Below are 16,597 nucleotides of genomic sequence, written 5' to 3'. Positions count from 1 at the left end.
AGATGTACAATCTCTTTTTCTAAAAAATAAATACATCTTAATTAATTTTCTCCTTATTTTGGAGAAAATCTAATAAAAATATCTGCCATTGACTGAAAAAAAACCTTGATTGACATTAAAATGACGCACCCATCCCACCTTTCATCAAAAATAGTGCAGACGAGGTGATGACTTCTACCTCCACACCCTCTACGAACCAGCCCTCCAAATGTGTCCGAAATTGTTCAGCTCACTAATTACTAATTTAAGCGCCATCTTCTTGAGGTTGCTGCTCCCGCTTTGCTGTCCTGAGGGCGACAGCAGCATCTATTCTAAAGGGAGTCGCCGGCTGTGTCTGCCCCTAATGTCTGTCCTTCGTGTTTAAATTAAACTAGAGCTTGCATCGATCCAGAGAACCAATTCGCTGCTTTCATCCCATCTCAGAGAATTTTTATTATTTTCTTTAAATTCTACTTTTATCGTTTTTTTTCTGTGCCTCCCATTTTTTTTATTTTTTTATTTCTACCACTCCTTACTCCTTCCTCATCCTCGGGGAAGGAGCTAACAAGGCCATCAGAGGGTAGTGAGAACTACATCTGAGAGTTTATCACATTACTGCGGCGTCTGCCAGTCTGCGAGGCAGAGGGCGAGACGCAGAGAGGAGAGCTGTGAATTGGAGTAAGGGGGATTAATCACACGCACCGTACCCCCACTGAAGGAGAAGCTCCCTCACACTGAATCTAATATCTGCCTTTTCGGCTGCAGCCTGCTGCAAATCATGAATCAAAGTGCCAGGTTTTGCTCCCTGTAGGCCTTGTGCTGTGGGTGATAGATTATGCAGTTTTATGACAGCTGGCATGCAAATGTGCAGCATGAGGGAGTGTACCTTGACAGATCACAGCATCCGTGTGCAAACGCAGAATTTTTTGCATCGGCTGTGGGTCATTTAATCCTTTGCATTCTAGCCCGTTGATCAGGCTCCAGGACACCAAATCCAGTGATTAAGAAGTCATACAAGCTTCAGTCTTTGAGGAAATTGGCCTCTAGATGGAGAATCCTATACTGCTGTGTTGCACTGATAAGCCTAATTTTTACTAGAAGCTACAGAGATTCTTAGAAGATATCCTCACAATGCTTGGATTTTTGCTTCAATTCAAGCTCAGATGTGTGAAATTAACCTCCAGTGTTTGCTGCTTCAGCTGGGAGCCTCATAGGCGTGGTCTGTTAATAAATAAAACATCAAAATAAAAGCCTCTGATGTCTGGAAAATCCCGCTGGCTGTCGAAGAAATTAGGCCAAGTAAGGACACATCCATGACAGTCTCCTTTCAGCGGAGTGAGAACAAAAGGCTTGGATGAAATCTCTGAAGATGAGGTGTTTTTGTAGGAGGATTCCAGAAGAAAAAAAATCCTATTTGTGTATTTTGTGGAGGCAGAGATGATTAAACGGTTCAGATCTTTTCTGTGTCACTAGGATGATAACTCAGGAGTCATTTTCTGCTAACTTCCACAGCTTACAAAGAGAAGATGAAGGAGATGTCAGTCTTCTCACTCCTCTGCTCCTGTCTCTACCCTGAGAGCCGCAAAAACATCATGGGGGACTTTGAAGGTAGGAAGAAAACAGATTTGTTTAAAGAAAACAGACCCAAAAAATAATAAATGTAAAGCTTTTTTATTTTTATTTTTTTTTGCAGAAGAATTGGACATCAAGCCTCTTAACAAGCGCGCCTCAGGCCAGGCCTTTGAGGTCATCCTGAAACCGCCCTCCCCTGTGTCAGATGTGGCTCACTGCATCTCCAGCCCCCCGAAGAGAGACATTTCCCTGGAGGACATCCAGAAGAAACTGGAGGCAGCCGAGGACCGAAGAAGAGTGAGGACATTGTGCTGCCAAGAACCATTTTGCTTCAAAATAACCAGCAAAAATAATCAATTAAAACTTATAGTCAACCATGAACGTGTGAAAGCTGAATAATATTTAACACCTATTAAACAAACCTATAAATCGAATGAAAAATTCACAATTAAATTAAATTCATTTTATTTAAGCATCACTTTTAAAGGAACGAAACACTCAAAAATATTTTTCATAAGCAGTATAACAATTAATTTTAACACAATTCCATTCACTCTGTCTTTAGTATGACTCAGCCTGGATTTGAACTCACAACCTACCAGTCTCCGGGTGGACACTCTACCACAAGGACACTGAGCTGATTTAGTCATAGGACTCCACTTTTCATAGAACATGAAATGAATTCAGACAAGAAGTTGTAACTAATCACTTTGTCAGCTTCTTTTGAGACCAGATCCATGATGTTTTCACTACAACTTGTGTAACATCACCTAAACTTCATATCGTTAGTAAATCAAGTTGTAAGAAGTTGCATTTTTCAAACAGTGATTTCACTTACCGGTAGTAACATTTGCAGGAATCATTGCTTCTCATACCAATAAATGACGCATCATCAAAGCTCATCATATTGATGTTTTCTGACTCACGCTTTTAACCGCTCACGTCTCTTTACCACCTCCAGTCTCAGGAGGCGCAGATCCTCCGGATCCTGGCTGAGAAGCGAGAGCACGAGCGCGACGTGCTGCTGAAAGCCATGGAGGAGAACAGCAACTTCAGCCGCATGGCTGAGGAGAAGCTGCAGATGAAGATGGACCAAATCGAGGAGAACCGGCAGGCCTACCTGGCTGCCTTGATGGAGCGCCTGCAAGAGAGGGTAAAATCAGTGGAGGACTTTTTCTGAATCTTAGCTTAAAACAAAAAAATTCTCAAAAGTTAAAAAAAATCATTTTAATGAGTTAATAATGAAGCTTGGTTTCTTTTTCTCTTTTGAGATACATTTTATTAATAGTAAATTGAAATTTTCTATTTTTTTTAAATGTACGGTTAGTAAAAAGTGCTGTTAGAATAACATCTCACCAGCAGGGGGCACAAATTCTCAAAAAATACCCTAAAATGTCCAGAAAAGCGTCTAAAAACAGATTGTTTCTCTTCCAGGAGAGGCATGCTCAGGTGGTGCGCAGGAACAAAGAGCTGAGAGAAGAATTGTTGCCATGAGAGGCCCGAACAGGCCCTTACACCCCACCTCCAAACCTTTTACCAACACAGTCAGCAGCCCTGAGGAACACCCCGTCCCACCCCTAACTTCTCCCACGTACCTCTTCCCCAGTCCCCACCATCCGCCCCACTATTCTACTATGAAACTACTCGATGACAAATGAGGTTGGGGTGGAAATTATCCCCAAAAAAAATAAAAAAAAGAAAAATTCATGGCTCATGCCAACTCCTTCCAAAACGAATGTTTTTGCTTAAATGACAAGAAAAAAATTGTTTGAAAAATGTCATTGATTTTTTGTAAATACTTGTTTTGTTATATACAAGCAGCTGAAGTATTGATTGCAGTGTGCCATTTTTTATATATAGGTTTTCTGCTCTTTGGTTCATTTCAGCCTGAGATTGTTTTTGTTTTTTCTTTTGTTTTTGTGTTAATCTTGTTACAGCCTTTAGATGTCTGTTGTGAGTTTGCCAGCTAGCTGATGTCCTGCCACGACTGGCCGCGTCCTCCGGAAGCCTGCATGCTGGCACTCAAACTTTTGACCCTGCAGATTTGGAAGCAATATCTGATCTGGTTGGAGTCCAGTCAGTGTTGTGAGCAAAATTCATAAGTGGGGACGGCGAGTCGTGGCTGCACATCCACTCCTGTGAAGTAGGTAGTGACTGTGCCACAGGAGAACACTTTAGCATTTAATGAGCCCTCTTCCTCTCTCCTTCGTCTTCATCTCTCCACACACATGTATGCTGTGTAGACACGCCCTCCACACAGGGGGAACGCACCAAATACTGTGTATCTGCAGCCATCAAACATCCCTGATAAAGATGAGCCTACAGTCACTGCTCAATCGAGGTGCATTATGGGATTGCAGCAAACTTGAGTCAAATCAAAATAGTAATTTCCACCTTTCTCCATTTCATCATCATCTGGACTCCCTGCACTCCATACCAACATGTTAGGCACAGAGGAAATGAAAAAACCATAACGGCGATCCACCAACACAGTATTTGCTACTGAAGGGCATATATGTTGAAAAATGCAAATCGTTTGTGAGGAGGGATGTTGAAACCCGAGGTGGAGCTCTGTCGGTGTGTGGGAGGGACTGTGTGAGTGTTTTTCAGGAGAGGTTTGACTTGACGCGTGAAAACATCTGACAGTGAGCATCCTATCTGCCTCTCATTCTCTTCCGTGTCCATTTGTGTGTTCCCCTCTCTTCACATATATCTTTGTGAGCAAGCAGTGGTGAATAAAGATTTTGGGGTTCAGTGAACAAAAACCCGGCTTCCAGCTCTTCTGTTTTGTCCAGTCGGCATTCATTCTCCTGTTTTTTATAGTTAATAGTCAGTACTTTAACCCTGTAACATTTGATATGCTTCAATAGGACATATGGTAACATTTCAACCACATTCAATGTAATTCTGGCAGATTCTGAAGCAGATACATTTCAAACAACTCTGCAGGCTCTTTTCATAAAATCAGTGATAAGCAGCCCACAGCACTTTCTAAAAAACTGCACATTTTCTGTAATGTTGTTGGCTAAATTACATTTTAAGCCTGTGGCAACACTGTTGTGCGACGCTTCTGTGCCGCTTTCTAGCTTCAACTGTAAATATAGAAGTAAACTTGACCACTGCTTCCAGGATAAGTGGAAATTGGCATATTTTTTCAGTGAAATAAGAATGAGTCTGCCAAATTTACTAAGAAGCTAGCTCTGTTTTAAAGAAATTTACTGTCATTCTAACCAAGACAAGCAAACTGGGAATAAACAGTTTGATAAATTGACAGTCATTTTGGTTAAAAAATATATTTAGATCAATTTATTTTCTATATGAAGGAATTAAAAGTATGCAATTTGCAATAAATGTTATTAAAATACTCAATAACTCACCAAATTTAATAATAACAATTAAAAGTAAAGAATAATATAACACAGCAAACCCAAACAATAAAAAAATCTTACAGATAATTATCCAAATCACATTAATACAAGTACGTTTTTTGTTTATATATTAATGAAAAATAAATGAAATAACGGTAGCTTAAATGACAGATGTAATATTTTTGGCACAAGAAAAAGCACCATGCATAATTAGAACTCATTTGTTTTCAAAGAGTTTTTGAGCTTTTTTAGATGTTTGTAGTTGCAGTAAATACTATTAATTTATTCCTGTCTAATGCATTTAATGGAATTTAAATTCTAAACAGTGATTGATAGGAACTCGGTTTTGTAGACAATTCCTTTGCAGACAAAAACTGTTTCTGAGGCGGAAATGTGATCCGGGTAAAACAGGAAAAGCAAGTTAGGTGTTGGAACTGATCTAGAAACCTCCTGCTGAGGTCAGAAAACGAGGTGAAGTTGCCATGACATCATCTGATTATATAAAATGAGTCCAACTGCTGAAAATCTGGAGCCACTGATGTAAATCAAAGACAAAAACTTTGGGATGCAAAAGCAAAAGTTTAAAACATAACTTAGTAATTCAGAAAATATTTAATTATACTGAAATAGATTAACAAAAATGTCATCAAAATATAATAATAAAATTAGTTTTCATTAAAAGATGAAAGTGATAAATTGAAAGATTATTGATATTTCCAGATGTGCAGAAGTTTGTTTGGTTTGATTAGTTTAAGTTTGATTGCTGATCCACTTTAAGCAAATTTAAAAAAAACTAACAAACATGCTTATAGCTGCAAATAGACAAAATCACATGTTTAATAAATACTTTATATTAATTTACTGAATCACATTAAATAATATAACATGTTAATTAATTTTAACTAAATTATAGAGCTGTTTTAAATTCAAAAATTCATTTCTTTTTTCAGTTTGACCAACTCCAGAGCAACTTATATGTTTTCTTTTCGTTTTTGTTCATTTTTTAGCGACTTATATTATAGTGCAACTTATAGTCAAAATCTGTTAAAAATCTAAGTGCATTAAACTGACCAAAACTAAAAGTACATGAACAGCCCTTGAGTAGATAACAACTGATTTTATTTCTCTTAGAAAGCTTTGCACCAACAAATATCACAGTTTTAAGTTATTTTTTTGTGGATTCTGAAAAAAGCAACCACTATCCTCCACACTCCCTTAAATACTTTATTGTTTAAAATGTTAAAATGTATATATATATATATATATATATATATATATATATATATATATATATATATATATATATTGTGGTGATGTCTCATTGTAAAGCACTAAGAAAAACTATTTAAATTTATTTTTAGCAAAAAAAACATACTTTATGCAAGTTAAAGCTTTTAAATCATAAATGCTGTTAAATTAGCACATAAGATGTTACATCATTAAAAAATTGAGCATTTCTAAAAACAGCCTCGATCAAACAAAAATGATGATTTTTTTCAATAAGAAACATCATTGAATTTCCAATCTTTACGCAATTACAATATGGATGTGGAAGACTTTTATAGAAGTATTTGTTCTACCATTTTCCTTAAATCTATTTTAACCTCAGAAGGTGTTAAACCAGTGATGACCAGTAGGGGGAGACAAAGGACCAGTTCTGTTCACTGAAACTTTGGTGACCTTGTAGAATCAGCTGCTGCAAAGCTGACATCAGCACCTGACGCAGCATCAGCGGCAAAAAAAAAAGAGATGACAGAGGAGAAAGATTGTGCATATGTTAAAAGAAGAAATGAAAGAGGAATGCTGGCGAACAGACAAGACAAGACTGCAGCTGGTGCACGCTTAAAAGATGGCAAAGAGACAACTCCTCGCTGTGGACTTCCTCTCTCTCCTTTTTCCCCCTCATGTCAAGGTTCTTCTTTCTCTCTCTTTTTCAACCTTTTTGTCCATCCTTCTTGCCTCTTCTAGTTCCCACGCCGCACATGGGGCCAGGCGGGCGGCTATTGTCCAGGATATCCCCTCCTTGTTAATGGTTTCCTGTGCACACACAGAAGGCTGCTGAGACAAACGAGCAGCATCAGCTGATATCTGCCAACTACACACACTCATTCAAAAAAATTAATATAAAATCAGATGGAAGAAACAGGCTGCTTGTGTATCATTGAAACTCTTTTATTGCAGGGAAATTGTATGAACAGCCACTTTGAAAAGATTCATGTGTGTGCACTGGGGTCAAAGTTGAAAAATAAATTGATTTTGTTGCTGAGCATAAAAAACCTTTAATTCTAACATCAATTATAGATTTTTAAAAAACAGACGATTTGGGAAAAACGGAATTTGAGAAATTATAAAGCAGCAAGTGTTTAATTCAGCCAAGCTTCTGTTCCCAGTATTTGGTCAAACAAGCACCTGGTTTCAGTTATTCCACCTCATAAAATGCTGTAAAAGGGGCCGAGCTCGCCCCCTCCCTCCGTCCTCTAATCAGGGCACCAACACTTGCTGTTGGAGCTCGTGGAGACAAAGGCCTTTGAGGGGGTGGAGGGGTGTTTCACCCCGGAACTTGCTTGCTTGGCCATCTGGAAAAAGCATCTCTGATCGGGTCGGGTGAAACTTCTAAAGGGGTGGGCAGGACCGGCGGAGATCAATCAACTCACTAAATCACTTTTTCGTTGGTCTCAGTCTCACTCCTCGATTGTTTTCCTCTGTGCATCAAAAAGAGGGGAAACTACAGCTACTGCATGTGGGATGCCAACACTTTAGAAACATTGAAAGTACATTCTTGAGTCCAGCTCATGCTTTTACTTCAGTCAGAAGGCTCCTATCTCCATCCCCCAGGGTCTGTAGGGTTTGCCCACGCTGGAGCTCTGGGCTGGGGGGCTGATGGTGCTGGTGGGCGTGATGATGGGACAGGCGCCGAAGGCAAAGGGGAACGCTGACAGAGCGGACAGGAGCGGAGGGGAGATCTTGGAGGCAGGCGAAGGAACCAAAGCCGGGTGCAGGACGGTGCTGGGAGCAGCAGTGGTGGAGGGGACCCGGATGGAGCTTGGATCCGAGTGCGGGGTGACCCTGCCGCTGTGCCTGCCTGGGAGGTGAGTCTCTGCAACCGACGAAGGTGAGGTAGAGGAAGAGGAAGGGGATGAAGCTGCTGTGGAGGACAGAGGGTTCTGAGAGCTGCTGCTGCTGCTGTGGGTCAGAGATGCCAGAGGAGACCCAGCTTTCTGCTGGAGGAGGAGGGGATGCGTCAGGTGGGCGGCAGGCGAGCCAAAGGCAGAACCCCAGGCCAGGTGACTGAGACCGGAGTGAGCCTCCCGCTGAGTGGCGTAGTTGTTGAGGTGGGAGACCAGGCGCATCCGCAGAGGGTCAGTGCTGTCCAAACCTTCGATGATGCTCAGGTAGCGAGCTGTCTCAGCCAAACACTCCCTGAACCCCAAACCACGGTAATCCATCGCCAGGGCATGAGCATCAAAGTACCCTAAGGAGTAAAAAAAACAAACATGCTTTACCATCTCTGAACAAAACTGGATTTGATTGATGCAACAAATTAAAAATTCGACCCCACCTTTGCCTCCAGCAGCGTGGAGCATTTTCAGATGATCAACAGTCATTTGCAAAATCTCTGCTTTCTCCAGTTTGGCCGAACCCTGACAGAGAAGAGAGCAGTGAGTGGAGCTGAAAACTAAAGCAGTTGTGAAGAAAAGTCATTTTAAGTGATTCACCTGCTTCTCATAGGCGCTGGGGACCAGCCTGCGCAGCTCGCTCAGGCTGTTATTTATCCTGTCACGGCGCCGCTTCTCTATAATCTGGGGGGAAAAAACGATTTGGTATTATTATTTTTCACTTTTAGTTGCTATTCTGGTATGTCATGTCCTATAATCCACTCACTCCTCTGCGCCTTTTCCTCGCCTGCACCTGGGTGGATGTTGTTGGAGACATGGACCCGTGAGGAGAGCTCATATTCCTTCAGGACAATGCGTAAAGTTCAGCTTTCACCCAAGAGAAAGTTTGTTGAATGACAAAAAATGGAAGTTCAAACTCACCCATTTTCATCCGCGCTCTCCTTCTCCACTTCGATGGTTTCGTCCAGCTCGCTGTCCGAGGAGCTAAAATCGTGGTTCCTCTTCATCTTGACCCCTCCACAGTAGTCCACAGTCACTTCAGAGGCGTTTTCTCCAGATCCAGACGCGCGTCAGCTGCACATGTACGTTTGCCCGGAGCGCCTGCGTTTGAAGCGCTCGGCTTTCCCACGGTGTCATTTCAAGACTGCTTTCTGCCAACTGGGGCGGGGATTAGAGGACCGGCGGCGAATCACAAAGCGGGGTGAGGTTTGAGTGACGGGGTCGGTGGACCAAGCGCATCCCGGTGCGCGCTGACAAATCTGAGAGGGTGGGGATGAGCTGCGAAGACTCACTCGGGATTTTTTATTTTTTTCCCCCCCGAAAATTCACTGAAAGACATCAGGCGACTTTTTGAAGTCCTAAAAACTCATAAAACAACATTAAAAGAGGCAAAAAGGATCAAATCACATTAAACTAGTTGGCTACAAAAACACAGAGTATAAAGAGAAAAAGGTTTGCAAACAGGAAAAATAAATACTCATAAAAAAAACGTCTTCCTCCCGCAGCAGAGGAGCAGGGGGAGTTTTTTGTGTTTTACTCCCTGACAAGTACCATTCATAGAAAACAAACCAAACCGTTTCAAAAGTGTGATATATATCATTGTTTCATCTGATCTCCTACATCTTGCTCCATTATCTGTGGCTTCTGTCTCCACTTTGGCTAAATTACGCACGGATTCCAAAACATCTGAGGGCGCGTTCTGCGCGCTGATGTGGTTTGACTCTGTCACCACAATAAACATCGGGATGTTTCTGTTCAGTTGGTGCATTTTTTTAATCTTTCAAAGACATTCGAGGATTGTTGGGTTTTTTTCTGATACTTTTTTGTGAAACTTTGTGGTTTGTCACATCAAACGCGCGAGTGATTGATCTTCCGCGCATAGAAGATCTTTGGAGAAACTTTGACAGCGGTCCAGTGGACTTTCGGTCCGTGACTGCCCCCTCCTCCTCCTCCCCCTGTGTGTGTCCCGGCGGTGACGAGGAGTGGCTGGCCGGCTGTCAGCACGCGCTGGCCGTGGGAAAGTTCCCCAACCGGCGCTGATAACCAATCAGAGGCCGGCGGCCGTCTCCGGCGCTGGAATGAATGGAGCAATTGGTCGAGGCGACGGGCGGTCTGCGAGCGAGCGTGTGAACCTGTAATCCAATACTAACTCAGCCCGAGAGCAGAGACAGAGGCAGGACCGCCGCAACCAGAAGGAAGCCACCGAGTCTAATCTTACCCCACAGCGAGACCTCGTGCGTGGCAGGGGCTGCGTGGCCACTTCAAATGACTTTGGAGAGCAGCAGTCATCAAAAGGCCATAACGCAGCCTCTCCCGCAGGAGCCTCAACCGCAGCAGCGCGTCTAGTGACCCACATCATGATCACACTCCCTCAAAAAGAAAAAACCCTTGACAGACAAGTTTTTGCCGTGTGTCTGCATACACAAGCGGGGGTCAAGTTTCAGTATTTGAACACTCTTGCTCTTTAAATGTTTGAGTTTCAGACACTTAAAACTTTCTTTTATCATCTTGTGCATTCACCAACTTCCTGTGATTACGGACGAAAATGTATTTATTCACTCAATAATACTTCAAACAGAGCGCGCTCAGCTTTTACGCATGCGTAATGCAGGCAAAACGAAAAAACAGTCAATAATTTGAACACATTTGTAAGCATTTTTTTCTAATTTTGTGAACTCAGGATCATTTAAAAACATTTTGAGTTTAAAGATGTTCTTCTTCACAAACACTGAATTTTAAAACTTGTAGCATATTAATGCACACATGATGGTTTTTCGCGTTTTTGGGGCAACACAGGAGTCTCCTGTCTTTCTTAACAGCAACACTTCATTTTTTCTTTGGTCATCCTGCGCATTAACCAGTTTATACGCATGCGCAACGCAGACAAAAATAGAAAAAGTCAAACAAACTGAATAAATGTTGCACTTTTTATACAACATGTTCATATTCTGTTGACTCACTCTTATTTTAAAATCATTAAGAGTTAAGAGTTTCTTCTTCTCAGTGCTTATTGACTTTGAATAGTTTTATTAACGCACACATTATGTCTTTTTTTTCTCTGCAGCAGAGATAGGTGACCGTCCCCGTCTGGAGTCTCCTGTCTGTCCCTCATCATGCCCACAGACCGGCTGATGATCCTGTTAAAGAGGATTCCTGGGATCCTGCTGTTGCTGGAGGACATGTCTGCTGCGAAGGCCAATGAGTCATATGCTTGGAGAAAGTAGATGGACTAATTTGTGTCCTTTTTTTTTTTGTTTGTTTGTTTTTTTTACATTTAAATAAGCCAGACTGTTAAGAAACTGACTCTTTTAAATATCAAAAAGAAAGCATGCACTGCATTTTTATACTTATATCACACAAAAATAAACAAAGAATGAAAAAACATTTACATATATAGTTGGTATAAAACAGCTTTATTTAGGTCAATAAGTGTATATTTTTCAAAAATAATTCTGTTTTTACCAGATTATTTCTTTATGATTAAATCTTTTGGCAAAAAAACAGATTAAACAAATTTTAAGCATATTAAATTGACACACTTACAAAATTTGAATAAAAATATCCAAGCAATAATCTTGGCATAAACTTTTCAGTCCCATTTTGCATCAGCAGTGAATGTGTGGATGAGGTAGTTCATCATTCTGGGATAGACTCACAAATCCATGATAGAACAGTTAAATATCAGGTCACCTTAAAGATCAGTTCCGATGAAAATTGTGTTTTTAGTGTTTTTGATATGTTCTTGTAGCATTTTCCCATGGACATATATCATTTCAGTGGACATAAGGTGTTGACATCATCCATAGAAAATACCTCCTGTCACAAACGGACAGACAGCTGGTTCCACATGCAGCAGGTTTATTAGTTCAGACAAGAATGAAGCAAAACTGAAAGTGCACAAAGCTAAATCAGGGTCAGACAGACAGGGGTCAATCACAAACTTGGAATCATCCAAGAAGAGACTAGAGTTGTCAGAGTCCAGGCAAGGGTCAGGGCAGGCAGCAGGCAATCAGAGGGTCAGGTAGACAGAAGATTAGGTCTAAATGAAAAACACTCAGTAATGCAGGCAGGGTGGCACAAACAATACTTTGCACAGAGTGTGGCTCTGTGTGCTGCTTAAGAAGAAGGTGGGTGACTTTTAGATCAGAGACAGCTGAGAAGCATCCAGAAACTGTGCGCTGGGGTTGTTGGGAGATGTAGTGCTGTCAGTACTCTACAGATGACTCCTGACACCTCACCTCTGGCCCTTGTGAAATCATGCCAAAGCCGTCACCGTGGCATCCTGATCGTCTGCCGCCATTTTGAAACCTATCAACAGTGATTGGTCTGAGTCGGTCAGAGTCACGTCTTTAGGGGAACTACAGTCGCCAATCATGAGTGAGCTTGTTTGAAGTCCACCCCCCCTTCACTGAAAGCAGCTCGGAGAAGCTAACAATCAAATGTTCGCGAGGAGGCCAGTGGGTACCACATGCTTTTAATGAGGCATCTGATTGGTTAGTTTATTACTTGAATAACTTGCAATAAAGAAAAAAATATATATAAAAATGGGATTAGAAAGAAGATGTTAAGAAGAAGAAGGTATCAATGCGAGAATGATTGTTCTGACAAATAGAATGACTGAGTAATAGCTGTCAATTTCTCAATGGAAGTCTATAGGGTTTTGACCTTGGAACCCGTGGGTGCTTCCTATATTTAACACGAGAAGGGAGAGGTTAAGATGTCCAGTGAGTATACAGTCAATGATCTTTCTGTATGATGGGGGGCATAGATAAAGAAAATTTAGATTAAAACTGTGTTTCTGAGTTTTAAAAAGGTTGTAGTTTCTACAACTACATCTGAAAGCCTACGGGGTACCTACTCTACTCCAATCCAGTTGCAGACAAATAGATCCATGAACATCTTTGTTTTCCTCGTCTGAGCTCCAGTATTGCTCGCCATTGTTGCTGCTGTTTGTAATGTCAGCTAGGGGTCGTGAGGAGCAGTAAGCCCACAACTCAGAGACAAATTTCTAATGAACTCCTTGAAAATAACAGAAGTTTTTTATTTTATTTTAGCCCATAATCATAACTAAAAGACCAATGGAATGGCTTTAAAATAGATCAAAAGATGATCAAAACTCCAAAACTCATAAACATCAACGGACAGCCTGAATCACGACCGCTCATGCCTCACATGCACCATTATGGGGATCCTTATCAGTGGGAAATGAAGGCGCAATAGTCATCACTGAGGGGGGAGGCTGCCTTGTTTGGTTGTATGTGAATGAGAGGAAGCACTTAGGGCTGTTTTTTTGCGTCTTATTGTTGTGGTACAAGGCTGCACAGTGGCAGGACAGATGTGCTCCAACGTCCACTGAGCTGGATCACTGCTGTGGGGGAGTGGGAGCTGCCTTCACACACGTCTGAGTTCATGCAACCTGAAGCCTTTATCTCAATAAACACAGGTGTGCGTCCACGGTAATGTCTGCTGTGTGTGTGCAGCAGCAGAGTGGGAATGGAGCTGGGGGAGGGAGAAGAGAGGAGGGGGATGTGAGCCCTCTTGTTGTATTTCAAGTTCACCCAGGGTTCCCACGCTGTTATTTTCTGCCCGGCTGTCTTTGTTCTACCGGTCTCATCACATGTTGTGATTAGTAGGGCCTTTCAGAGGCCGCCCTTTGAAGGTGAGGGCCAGCAACACCACATCATCAGACCACCCCACCCCACCCAGCAGTCCGCTCCCTCTGAAAATCAGGCCACCAAATCGAATCAAACTCACAGCCAAAAACTCAGTGACGCTTCACCTCCTTTGCTCCCTCCGTCACATTTTGATGTCTCTCAAGTTTCATGTTTTCCTCCATGGTGTTTTTTAAATCCTGCCCTCACTCTGTTTTTTTCTTCTTCTTCTGTCACAGTGATAGAGCTGTACAGTATATTTTAAGGGTAGTTCTCATATTCACCTACAGAAAGTTACAACTCTGAATTATTAGATTGGGTCAGTCTTATATGTATGCATTCTTTGATATCTTTTATTGTGGAAAAAAAGGATTTGAACCTCCAGCTTGATGCACAAACAAAACACTACATAACATAACACTAATTTTAGAAGTAGTCGTTTTTATGCAACAATAAATCTTATAATAAGATACTAAAATACAAAGAGTTTCACTCAAGCATTCAATAGAGAATAATAAGATAAAGAAAAACATTTTTTTAGATAATATTACTTAAAATAATACCAATTTTAGGCAAATGGTTTGTATTTTTTTAGTTTGTATTAACCTAAATGTAATTCTTTTTGATTCTAGTGACTAGTGTAATAAAAGGAGATTATTTATTTTAAAACAAATTATGAACAAAATAAGAATATCATCTTAATATAAGTTGGTTCATCTCATTAAATCTCCATATGGTCTTTAAAACAACTGAATTCAATGGTACAACTGGCTGAAATATTGAATGTGGCTTATCCACGTTAGGAAGTAATTCTATTAAATAAAATATATTTACACATTTTTGCCAACAAACCAAAACACATTAGACAAATTCTCACATTGAAGAAAAAAATCTACATAGAATAAATTTAATATAATTACGGATTATGAACATTTCTTAAATGAAGCAATTTGAGTTTTTTGGTGTTTGAAATCAAGTTTTTCTAACGTCCAGACAATAAAACAAAAGGATTTGACTCATTTTAATAATTTCTGTATTTCTAGATCCTAGCTTTTAACGAGACAAAAAATTCTCAACTGTGCTGATATTGAGAAAAGCGTAAAAAAGTACAGAGCAGAGATAAAACAACGTAAAACATCTTGAATGTCTAAAAACTGTAAGGATTCTGTGCTGTACTTTAGTTTTTGAGATGTGTTCTTGGACGTGGAAAAGGCATGGTTTGAACATGACTGCAGGAAAACACCTCTGATGAGCGGTCTGCAGTAGCAGAAAAACTCGCCACTGCAACAAAAGTTCTTCTGCTAGGTACAAGCTGGTCAGGTCATTCCATCAGGTGTCGGACACAACATGCAGGAGACATGGCTTGGTGATAGAAACTATTTTTGTTTAATAAATAAAGTGAAACATGACAAAACTATAGGAGCAATACCGTCACAACAGAGCAGAAGACCTGACACCAGAATATAAAAAGAGTTATTGACAGAAACTAAAACAGTTGTGGATCATCAACATGAACCAGGAGTGACTTTGATGAACGATGTCACATTCAGGAACTCGGAGCAAATCCCGTAAAACAAAAGTGTTCCTGATGTTCAGACTCCAGATGTCTGCTTAGTCATTTGTTTTCATGCCAGCAGCATTTGTTGAGTCACTTCAAGAAATTTGCTTAATGGGATTAAGATCATCATACAGCGAAACATCACAATCATTCCTTCAGAACTAAAGTAATCTTTGGACCATTTAAATACCTATTGATCTGAGATGCAACAAAAAGGAGATTTTACATGTATAAATAAATAAATATAGTGAATATTGAACCAATAATGCTTTGCTGCGAGTCATAAATGTTTTATTTATAAACCATCTTTGCAGAAAAACATAAATTCTTAACCAGAAGAGATAGATTAAATATTCTGATAGGATTAACTCAAAATAGTTCTGTTGTAAAACAAAACAGTACTATAAAAGTTCTCTAAATATTGTCATAAATTATGTATTTTTCAAACTGAATAATTTAATCCAAAGCTTCTCTGGTGCAGAACTAAATATTTGGGGGGTCAAATAATTGAATATGATTAAATGTTTGATTTGCATTAAAGATAAATAAAAAATAATATAAAATTAGTGTTTTTTTGCACTTTTTTAAGGACTGAGAAATGAACAGATTTATGTTAATGTAAATAAAAGCTTCTCTCTGAGTTTATAAGGCCTTTTTTGATAACAAACCTGTGCAAAGATCCATTCATGAGCAACGTCTAGATGTTGTGGAGAGAATCGTGCATTGTTATAGCTTTAGGATGCCTTTTTCACTGGAAACTATGTGTCAGATGCATTCTCACTGCTAGCATCCACTCCTGCTGGTTGAATGGAGAAGGGCCTGGGAACAGGGCATGAAGCTAGAGCTGTGTCTTTTGTCAGATTCTATTAGTACGGAGAAAGTTCTGTGCAGATCCTTCATTTTGCTCAATCATCTCTTAGTTTAAAGTGAACACAACTCCTTTAAAAGATGGTTTTTCCATTTGCTTGAATGAAAATTGTGTTTTTAACATGTTTTTGTGGCATTTTTCTGATGATAAAGAGTCCTGTCTGAGTATTTCTTTATTGAATTGTATCAAATTGTTGTGAATTAGAGGCAGATGAAAAAAAAGTAGTTTGAATAAGAATGTATTCGTGATGTAGAAAATATGCTGATGGGGCCACGAGCTTCCTGTTCCGCTCCATTCCGATGCATCCTCTTGCAGGCAAAAATATCCATCTTTGTTTCCTTGTCTGAGCTGGCATCTGTCAAAACTGTCCGGCTGGATAGCTCCAGTATTGTCCGCCATTTTTGTTTTACCGCTAATGTTAGCTTGGAGTTGTAAGCTAACAGGAGAAAGTATAAACAAAGGGATGATGGGAAATGAGTGTAGGC

The 16,597-nt window shown here is 40.3% G+C and overlaps 3 protein-coding genes across 4 annotated transcripts in view; 2 read left to right on the top strand and 1 right to left on the bottom strand.

Annotated features, from left to right (window-relative positions):
- Positions 1 to 4,316, top strand: part of stmn2b (stathmin 2b) — an 8,148-nt gene extending 3,832 nt beyond the window's left edge. The window contains exons 2-5 of one of the 2 annotated variants that reach the window (XM_024294891.2): positions 1,492 to 1,587; positions 1,676 to 1,848; positions 2,513 to 2,704; positions 2,986 to 4,316. In XM_024294891.2, coding sequence (XP_024150659.1) covers positions 1,492 to 1,587; positions 1,676 to 1,848; positions 2,513 to 2,704; positions 2,986 to 3,045 — 521 coding nt within the window. In that variant the 3' untranslated portion in view covers positions 3,046 to 4,316. Of the gene's footprint in view, positions 1 to 1,491; positions 1,588 to 1,672; positions 1,849 to 2,512; positions 2,705 to 2,985 lie in introns of both variants that reach the window. The other variant, XM_024294884.2, reaches the window with a different exon arrangement.
- adnp2b (ADNP homeobox 2b) overlaps positions 1 to 16,597 on the top strand; it is a gene marked incomplete in the record, with an annotated part of 705,870 nt that overhangs the window by 368,024 nt on the left and 321,249 nt on the right.
- Positions 7,076 to 9,164, bottom strand: hey1 (hes-related family bHLH transcription factor with YRPW motif 1). The gene is made up of 5 exons (XM_024294729.2): positions 8,957 to 9,164; positions 8,802 to 8,877; positions 8,636 to 8,719; positions 8,479 to 8,560; positions 7,076 to 8,391 (listed from the first exon to the last, which is right to left on the bottom strand). Exons 1-5 carry the CDS (start codon positions 9,040 to 9,042, stop codon positions 7,727 to 7,729), a joined length of 993 nt encoding a protein of 330 aa, XP_024150497.1. The 5' UTR covers positions 9,043 to 9,164; the 3' UTR covers positions 7,076 to 7,726.

The sequence above is a fragment of the Oryzias melastigma genome, linkage group LG11 (genome assembly GCF_002922805.2).
Source record: "Oryzias melastigma strain HK-1 linkage group LG11, ASM292280v2, whole genome shotgun sequence".
Classification (NCBI taxonomy): domain Eukaryota; kingdom Metazoa; phylum Chordata; class Actinopteri; order Beloniformes; family Adrianichthyidae; genus Oryzias; species Oryzias melastigma.
The sequence above is the reverse complement of the archived record's forward strand: the minus strand, read 5'-3'. Positions and strand labels throughout refer to the sequence as shown.

Coding starts and splice junctions, on each gene's coding strand:
- hey1 (XM_024294729.2), bottom strand. CDS start 9,042: ATGAAGAGGAACCACGATTTTAGCTCCTCGGACAGCGAGCTGGACGAA. Junction 8,878..8,956: donor GAGAGCGCGGATGAAAATGG/GTGAGTTTGAAC, acceptor ATTGTCCTGAAG/GAATATGAGCTCTCCTCACG. Junction 8,720..8,801: donor CGAGGAAAAGGCGCAGAGGA/GTGAGTGGATTA, acceptor TTTTCCCCCCAG/ATTATAGAGAAGCGGCGCCG.